The sequence below is a fragment of the Mus caroli genome, chromosome 4, assembly GCF_900094665.2.
Source record: "Mus caroli chromosome 4, CAROLI_EIJ_v1.1, whole genome shotgun sequence".
Lineage (NCBI taxonomy): Eukaryota > Metazoa > Chordata > Mammalia > Rodentia > Muridae > Mus > Mus caroli.
The window spans coordinates 62,509-72,231 of record NC_034573.1 but is presented as its reverse complement, the minus strand read 5'-3'; the positions used below and the strand labels follow the sequence as shown (position 1 = coordinate 72,231).

Below are 9,723 nucleotides of genomic sequence, written 5' to 3'. Positions count from 1 at the left end.
AGAGGAAGACCCCATCCCTAACCTATACCATCAACAGAGGAAGACCCCATCCCTAACCTATACCATCAACAGAGGAAGACTTTATGTAAGTCCTTCATATAAAGAAGCACCTCATTCACTGCTTCTTGCCAAGTATTTTTTAATAGAAACACTTCCTTTGGACTCCTTTGACATGAGTCATATCACTATGCTATGCATTCTAAAGATGCTATGTCTCCAATGCGACAAACTAAAGAAGAAGAGAAAATGGATGAAAACTGCAATGTCTATTTAGGACAGACATTTAAGAATGCACTTTCCTAAGAAGCTTATCATCACCATCACCATCTAGTTGTTTTCTTTGTATGTGGAGGCCAGAGGCTGGCCAACTTGTGTGGGTCAGCTCTTTCCTCTTCCCACCATGTGGTAAACAGGAATTGAACTTAGGTGTGGTCAGGCTTGGTGGCAGGCACCTTCACATACAGAGTACCATCACCTACTCCTAAGAACTCTTTTCTTGTTCATGTTATCATCTTCCTTCTACTCTCTTAATTGCTCAACAATATTTACTGGGTTTTGAGTAGAGGTGACACTTTTCTTTCTTTCTTTCTTTTTTTTTTTTCTCGAGACAGGGTTTCTCTGTGTAGCCCTGGCTGTCCTGGAAGTCACTTTGTAGACCAGGCTGGCCTCGAACTCAGAAATTCGCCTGCCTGTGCCTCCCAAGTGCTGGGATTAAAGGCGTGCGCCACCACTGCCCGGTAGGTGACACTTTTCTAATTATCTCTTTTGTGTTCTCTATCTTTAATTACTTCTTCTACCCATTGTTCTTTTGTGTTATTTTGATTCTTAAATATATTTATGTTTGTGTCTGTATCAGTGACTTTGAAGTCTACAAAATATAGCTATTGACTCAAGGAGTTAAAAGCATTCACTCTTTCAGAGTTAATATTAAAAATGCTAATCAAATAACTGGCCAATAGGAATACTTAGCTGCTAAAGAGCCTTTTGCTTTCATAATACTTGCACTGGTTTTTGTCACAGTTCAAACCAGCAAATAAGAACGCTAAGTTCTTACACAGGTGCATTTCCACCCAGCACCCAACATTTTAGGAGATTTACTGATCTTCTCCACACTCTTATATATCAGAGATGACATTACCAGATTGGTAAGATTCAGGAATTGGGGAATAAAGTGGACAGGCCCAGACAGGAGTCAAAGTAGTAGAAGGGGAGCCCCAAGTTCTGTGAGAAGGTATAAATTATGCCATGTTAACTACCATTGGCAAAACTCAAGTTGTGTATTTTGTAAAGAAAGGTTCTCAGTATAGTCTGGATTCAAAGGCTGACAGGATTTGATCTCAGCACACTATACACCACAGACACTTGGTGGAGGTTGAGAAAAATGACTGGGTTTTACTGGTGAGCATACTTTAAAGTTATTATTTCACCTTCCTGTTAGAAAACAACTCTGATATAAAAATAGGTCATTCTATGATATACACCTCCCTTCATAACCACTGCAGCCCAGCAGACATAATTCTGAGCTCTACACATGCTAGGCAAACACTCTACCCTTGAGCTATATCTCCAGATCTGCATGAACTGTTCTTGAAAGAAAAACAAAGCCGGGTGTGGTGGTGCATAACTACAGTCCCAATCTTTAGGCGGCCGAGGAAGGAGGAACACTGAGAGCTTCAGGCCAACATGGCTATGATTTTTAAAAGGCCAGATGGAGGATTCTGTGGGGAAAAGCATTCACTGCACGTGTCTGGTGATCTGGGTCCTAAGAGAATTGGCTTGAAAATCAGAGAGTAATAGTGTAGCATCTATAACACCTCAGGCATGGAGACGATGGCGTCTCCAGGAGCTCCAGGGTCACACACAACTAAAACAAAACAAGTTGTTCAAGGAAGTTACATTTTCAACCCTCCCTCCAAAATTAAAGAGACTAAAATAATTATTTCTTATAACCATAAATAGTAATCTCAAGTTAAGTAGTGCTTTTTTCTCTGAACTTTTCAGGGTTCTTACATGAGGGAACTCCGGACTAGTTAAGAGCAAGAGTTCCTAAATCATTACTCAACAATTACTAACTGGGAGTAGAGTGGAGCACAAGACAGAGCCAGACACAGTATTTGCCTTCAGGAATGCTCATGGTCACAGAACTTAGGTATGTTCCCAGCACCAGGTCTATCTGCAGGCACAGAATGGAAAAACTAACCTACCCAGTATAGAGAAAGAAAATCTAAGTTAACATGCTCTTTTCAAGTGTTCTGATTAAAATTTCGAACCTTAGACTATCTTGCTTTTTCAACCACATATACATTAAAAATTAAATGAGCCATGAACTAAATTTATAAATGAATACTGTGATTCAAGCAAAGTAATGATGTCAAGTTTGAGCTGACCTTTTTCCAGTAGCAGGTTTAACTGACAAATGTTCCTCACTTTTGAAGGTGTAATGCATTGAGAAGAGAGAACATCCAGTAAAGTCAGGCAAGATGGGGAGGACAGGAGGTGGTGAATGAACAACACCTAAACGTTAGCATGATCGACAGCAATGCCAAGGGCAGTAGAGAGAACCACAAGACAACAGTCCAGTTTCCAGCACACAGAGCAGCTCACAACCACCTGTAACTCCAGTTCCGAAGGATCCTATGTCCTCTTCTGACCTCCACAGGCATCTGTACATATGTGCATAATCTCTGCCCTTCTGGGTCATCCTCATGTACACTTAAAAACATCAACAATTATTTTGGGCTACAATTAGAGCTAAGGACTGAGTTTCCATCACTGAAATCTTATTTGAGGCAATACTAGGAAAGGAGAAATGAGAAAAAAGATCAAACTGAAGACAACTGAAGATGAATGATGTGAAGACAGATTTAAAAATCAAATACTAACTTTCATAAATGAACTACTATAAAAAAATTTGTGTGTGAGGCTTGGGCTTGACCTCTAGCATTACCAGAGACTAGTGATATAGGTGACTGTGACAAGCACCTTCATTTTCAGATCAGAATCCACAGGCAGAAGAAGGGCCAAACCAGGGCCTTCCTCGTTAGTAGTGGTTGTCCCTTTGTTACATCTAACTAGTAACAACCTAAGACCAGAAGCGGGAGGGGGCGGGGTAGTCAAAGATGAAAACATTTTATCTGTGGATAACTAGGCAACATTCAAACTTAATCAGCTCCATTTTCCTGCACATGATAAACAGGAATGAAAATTCTACACTTAAACAAATCTTTGATTTCTAGGTGACTGGTACCCAGCTCTGCAGCTTTGTCCCTTACTAGCTACGACAATGTGATCCTAGATACACAAAAGGTGGTTCTTGAGTTTAAAACTTACACAATGAATAACACAGGCAACTATTGGGAATCCTGATGTTTTTGGAGGCCCTTCTGTTTCAGTGTCTTTCTGGAGAAAGATCACATATATAGTGCAGGGATGCACAACACTGATCTAACTGTCTAGCAGGAAATTCACAAGATAAAGAAAGGGCTTGATGAATTCAAATTCAAAGATAAGAGGGCTAATAAAGATGACACAGTTCTCTATCTGCACAAGAATAGTTGATCTAGACACCTGGTAAGGCCCAGCAACAAATGCTACTTGGTCCTAACTCGTAGCATTCTATTTATTGTCTTCTTCTTCTTCTTCTTTTTTTTTAAATCAAGCAGAACTGACTAGAACTGATTTACAGGTTCTCAAATTTAAAGTACATCAGTTATTACTTGTGTGAGAGCATGTGGACTACCATGTATGTGTGGTAGTCAAGAGGGCAACTTGGGGAAGTTTTTTTTTCTTCCACCATGTGGGTTCAGGACATTAAACTCAGGTTGTCAGGGTAGGCAGTAAGTGTTTTTACCTGGGGAGACATTCTGAAAACCCAGAAATTCTTTTATATAATTTCTTTTGCTCACCCTATCCTAATCAGTTTCTAATTATCACCGCCAATCTCATGGTAAACAATTATTGAGGTATGTAGTGAATTTTGTATTTCTCAGCAGTAAATATTCCATGGAATGCAGCAAGTTGCTGAGGTGCTGGCTCTGCCACTGTGTGGCAGAATGACTGGGCAAATCACTAAACTTCCTCAGGCTGATGACCTTACATGCATATTCTACAGTGTTGGAATAATCTAGTAAAATGGGCAGAAGACTCTCCTTATGAACCCTAGGAGCACTACCCACCCAGCTGGCATACTGTATACATCTACAATGTGGCAGCTATTTCAGAAGGAGGAGTGAACGCCTGTGTACTCCAAGTTGCAAGGCTAGTTATTTTCAAGTTCAACTGTCTCAAGTCCACAGTCTCTCCACACACCAACCCCACCTTTAGCTCTCTTTTATGTTTCTGGAGCTGGAGTAGGAAAGAGTCTTCCACCTGCTGGAATGACTTCACCACATGAATAGTTTTAAAATATATTTCTACTATTAGTTTAAATCAGAATATTTTGTTATAATCTTTCATTAATTCTAACATTTAGAAACTAAATTTTCACTTCAAAAAATGCTAATAAACTGAATTTAGGTAAGTATTTACCACTTAGCAGTATCATTTAAAGGCTCTTTTATTGGTTAATAGTTCTAGTTGTTCAGATACATAGTACTAGATTCTACACAGCAAGGTTTTTTTGTTTTTGTTTTTAATGTTTTCAGGCCTGAAGAAGTGGCTCAGAGGTTAAAAGCACTTATGATCTTGAGTTTGATTCCAGCACCTATGTTGGGTGGCTCACATCTGTAACCCCAGTTCTAAGGGATCTGGTGCCCTCTTCTGGCCTCTGTGTGCCACCCATCTACATTCCATATATTCAGACATAGTTAAAAAAACCAACCAAACAAACCATTAGGAATATTTTCAAAACCATCCTTATTCTTTCCCTATCTTCCTACCTATATAGCAGGAGGTGATGATGTAGCTCAGTAATTAGCAGCCATCCATCCCCTGAACTACATATGGAATAGAATTTAGTTTTGATACTATGGATTGAGCCCAGGGCCTTATACATACTAATACAATCTACCACTTAGCTATACTTTCAGCCTCCTATAGAAGGAACTTTAAAAGCCAAAGAGAATACAGATGTTTGAAATAAAATAGGTATTATCAGGATATACATCCTAAAGAGCTATGGAGGGTGGGGTTATCCTAGAGAAGGGTCAGGAGTTGTCTGGTGGATGGCTACAGGTGTATCTTATTTTTATGTGTATGGATTAGTATTCTGCACAAATGTCTGTGTACCTGTGAATGAATATGCAGTACCTGCAGAGGCCAGAAGAGGGTATTATACCCTGTTGTGAGCATGTGGGTGCTGGGAATTAAAGCCTAGCTCCTAAAGAGCAGCCAGTGCTCTTAGTTGCTGGGCCTCCTCTCCAGCCACCACGTTTACTCTAACACAACTGTAGGGCGGCTGCTCAGTGTTACCCTGTTATGTGAACCAGCATGAACATGATCTAAGTGCTTAATCTGAACTGAAGAGTCTAAGTGCTGCAGTTATATGTTTTGTGTGGTTTTGAAAGCAAATGAAGACAAGGAGTTACTACACCACAAGGGCTGAGGGGCCTGTTCTCATTATCTCATGCTCTCACACACAGATTTCAAATACAAACGGTATCTGAACCTGCTGCATGCAGCTCTCGTTAGATAACTAAGATATTGAGAGGCATCCCTCTCTACTACATAGGCTTACACCTTTAAACGAAGTTTTCATGTTTGCCAAGCGTGGTGACTGCAAAGCCAGTGCTGCCTGGGCTTGAGACTTAAGGGAGAGAAATGAAGGCAAACAGCAGGGAACAAGAAGCAGCAGCAGCAAGACACAATTCAAACAGTGGTCTCTCTGCATCAGACCCAAGGCCCTGGGTTTCTGTGGTTTTCATAGATGCCTATTTCCACAGAGCCTCTCACAAAAAGATGCTTTGAACAAATTAGTTCTGGTTTTACAGTGAGTGTATGATAGCAAAGGACGCATGATCTAGAATGACTCCACAAAGAAAAGGGAACGAGAGGTCAAGGAAATAGGAAACCCAGAAAAAGATTTCCCCGGCTAAGAAAAAAGAAATCAATGGGTACCATCTCCTACGCAAACAATCCCTACGGCAGGCTCTACGTTCATGCTCAGCTTGGCAGCCAGTAGGACACAGCACAACCTCGTCTGCTAAAGAGACGTCGATGGAAAAACGTAGCCTGGATTCACACAGCAGGATCATACACAACTCTTCACACTCTTTCAAGCTTTTATTACTCAATCTTTCTTCATTTTAAAAACCTCACACAGATATATTTTCTCTCTCTAAAAAAAGTGACTTCCCATTGCAGTTCATTCCATCTACATTTCATACCAAGCCATTTCCTTTATCATTTTCTAGCCTCACTACTCCCCCTAGAGGCAGAAAACACAAAGGACCTAGGCAGTTTAGTACTGTGTGCTTGTGTTTAAATGAGTACTCACATACAAGTGGGGCACAAGGGAGTGGGGTACATGCTGTGTGGAGGCCAGAGGTTGATAGCAGGTGTCTTCCTTTGTTTACCAAATGAACCATCTCCCCAGTTCCTACAAGTCTAATTCTGACAAGTTTTAAGCACAAAAACAAAAGTAAAAAGCAAGCTAATTTTTCTTTGTGTCAAAAGAAATTTAATCACTAAATTTTCATACTAAAATGTGGCTTCTAGCCAGGCAATGATGGCACACACCTTTAATATCAATTCTGAGAAGTACAGGCAGGTAGGCAGGTGGATCTCTGAGTTTGAGGCCAGCCTGGTCTACAATCAGGACATGGAAAACCCTATTAGGGGAGGGCGCGCAAGCGAGTGTGTGTGTGTGTGTTTCCCATTGCTACAAAATACCCAAGTGAGTTTGTGTGCATGTACTAGGACTACACAGATCATACAGCCTCTTAGGAGACACTTTGGAGTATCGTGGGTGCCTAAGTCTAGAAAGTAGTTACACAAGGAATAGGTTCAACGTGAAGGCTGATGTTGGAAACTCGAAGCTCCAAAGAATGCAAGTGACATTCACATACACTGTCTTGGGAAACTTAACGCTGCGACAAGTAGATTATAAATAGATGACAGAAGGGAAGCCAGAGTTTACATTTCCTCTACTTCAGTCTAAGTGCTAGCTTTTCATGTACTCCTTTTATAACCCAGAGAATCTCAACTATGGAGCACACTAGAACTACTTGGAAAGCTAGAACAATTTATGCTTGGGCCTCACCCCAGAAAATATACCAGTCAATTTTTCTTAGTAGGTCAGCATTATCCTTAGTGGGCCAGTGGTTGGAGAAATCTATTCAACTAAAACTATGAGACTCTTAGATAAGACAGAGAAAACAAAGGTAAAATACATACACCTAACTTTATAAGGAATGAATAGACATGAGTTGAAGGGACAGACTGAGGAGATTAGGAAGGAAAAAGTAAAGTCTTACACACTAAAACCACACAGAGGGCCAGCATGATGTCAACAGGTGTTCCAGTAAAAGAACAAGAGATGTGAGGACAGTGAGACTGTCCCTGTTTAAGCTAAAGGACACTTGCTTCCTTCTTTTTTTCTCCTTGCTACTCACAGGAACCCTCCTGTTTCTGCCCCAGTGCTGGAATTATGAACCTCTACACCTTCCTAAGATCTTGTCTCTTTAACTGAGTTACTATTTTCCAAAATACAGAAAGGCAGGCCTTGGATGGTTGCTATGCAGCACCTGTAACATGACATAACTGGTCATCCTGTCAATCCATCTTCATAAAACCCTAGTGATATCATCTCCTTCTCAGGAGCTGTGGTGGTGGAGGGATGTAAGACATCAGTTAGGGACTTCTCACAGCAGGTTCTACAGAATTTCCTTAGTAATGGCTTACCTGGTCAATATCAGCATTTCTTGGAAGAAAATAAACAATATTATTAGTGATCTTCTGGGAAAGCCTGAAAATTTCAAAGGTGAAGAACAGTTAAGGATAAGAAGTTAAATTTCTGAGTGAAGAGATGCTCATTACTTGTCACTAACCAAGTACATTTTTGTAAGCAACAAAAAGGTACATATTTAAAATCCAAAACATCAGATCTGTGATTTGGAATCCAGCAACAGCAGCACCCTGGTAGGTTAAAGGATGTAGCTGCTTTAGTATAAGGCACTGTGAGGTGAAGATCATTACCCAGAGACCTGAGGTATCTACTAATCCCAAATAATAAATACATCTGTTTATTCTCAATGCAAGTTCCGTAGCACTGTAAGATCTGTGTATCTTGGGCATTTGGCTGTGCAGCATGAACTCATGTATCATGAATCAGCAGCCATCCTGTCAACCATTTCATAAAACTCTAGGAACCCACTTTCTTTTCTTCATTCCACAGGAACTATGGCTGATCTCTTGCTTTATAACAGCAAAATTAAATAGTAACAAAGGTCTAGATGCAGCTATAGATAGTACACCTACTGAACACCCAACACAGACTTGTCACAGTTGCTTGTAAAGTTTTTGTTATTACTGTTACAGTGTGTAGACAAGCAACTTCTGGGTGTACCAGAGGATAACTCTCTACTCGCACCTTTACATGGGTTCTGGGACTCAATTTCTGGTTGCCAGCTTAGTGCAGCAAGTGTTTAATAGTTGAGCCAGTTGGAAGGCTGTATATTGTTTTTTGTGTAAATTATAATGGGATTTATCAAATGTGATTAGCTTATACTTTTTCTTTATACTGACTTCCTACACACGCAAACACGTGCGCGTGCGCACACACACACAGAGCCACTACTTTCCTCTTTGCAAGCATTTACATAAAACTATTAGGACTTCCAAAGGATATCCATCAGGAGACATCATTGTCCTAATGTCGAAGATCTCTGCAGTAGCATAATCTGGCCCTCCCCAAGGTGGACTTAGGAACACAACATCAGCTTTTAAACATGGAGCCAAGAGCAGGAAATCTCCACAGATAAACTCTATCTTATCTGCTATCCCATAAACTTCAGCATTATTCCGAGCAAGATCAATTTTAACAGGGTCGATATCAATAGCGATCACTAAAAATAGAAAAACAAGTTGACAATGAGACACACAAATACAATTTTAGTTAAAATTTATTTAAATTAAAAAGGCTCACATATAGTTGTACCAAGAAAACATTATCTAAAGAACAGATTTCCATATTGTTTTGTCCAGTCATCTCCCAAAGTGTAAATGGCCTTTGAGGGGAGGGGGTGGCGGCAGCTATTTACAGTTAAAGCACTGAATGCTTACAAATGCTACTACTTGCATGTAGAGCTAAATGCTGGCTTTCAGAAAAGACTAATTTCCTTAAAATGAGTCATTGCTCCTAATCCTACATGCTGTCAGGGTACAGATTATGGTATCATAGCACCAGGAAGAGGCAGTGTTAGCAAGTGTTAGCTACTTGCTTCCTTTTCTTCTCAGGGTCTAGCAATGAAATGACACCAAGAACTAGAGAGCAGTGGTTCTCAGTCTTCCTAACACAGCAATCCTTTAAAAACAGTTCTGCATGCTGTTGTGAGCCCCAACCATAACATTTTGCTGCAATTTCATAACTGTAACTTTGCTGTTATGCATTAGAATGTAAGTATCAGATATATGCAGGATATCTGATTGACTCCATTAAGTTCAAAACCTACAGGCTGAGAACTGCTGCTACAGAGGGAGTTAACAATAAGAACATGGTACTAGCCTTCCTTTAGGACACAATTATACATTTCTTTACCAAATGTGTGCCAAGCTACATAAGCCCTG

The 9,723-nt window shown here is 40.3% G+C and overlaps 1 protein-coding gene across 1 annotated transcript in view; it reads right to left on the bottom strand.

The window, feature by feature from the left end:
• The window catches only part of Tgs1 (trimethylguanosine synthase 1), a 41,699-nt gene that overhangs the window by 2,906 nt on the left and 29,070 nt on the right, over positions 1-9,723 (bottom strand). The window contains exons 11-12 of the mRNA XM_021159873.2: positions 8,786-9,002; positions 7,840-7,918 (exon numbers count right to left, since the gene is read on the bottom strand). Of these exons, the coding sequence (XP_021015532.1) occupies positions 7,840-7,918; positions 8,786-9,002 (296 nt within the window). The remainder of the gene's footprint in view (positions 1-7,839; positions 7,919-8,785; positions 9,003-9,723) is intronic.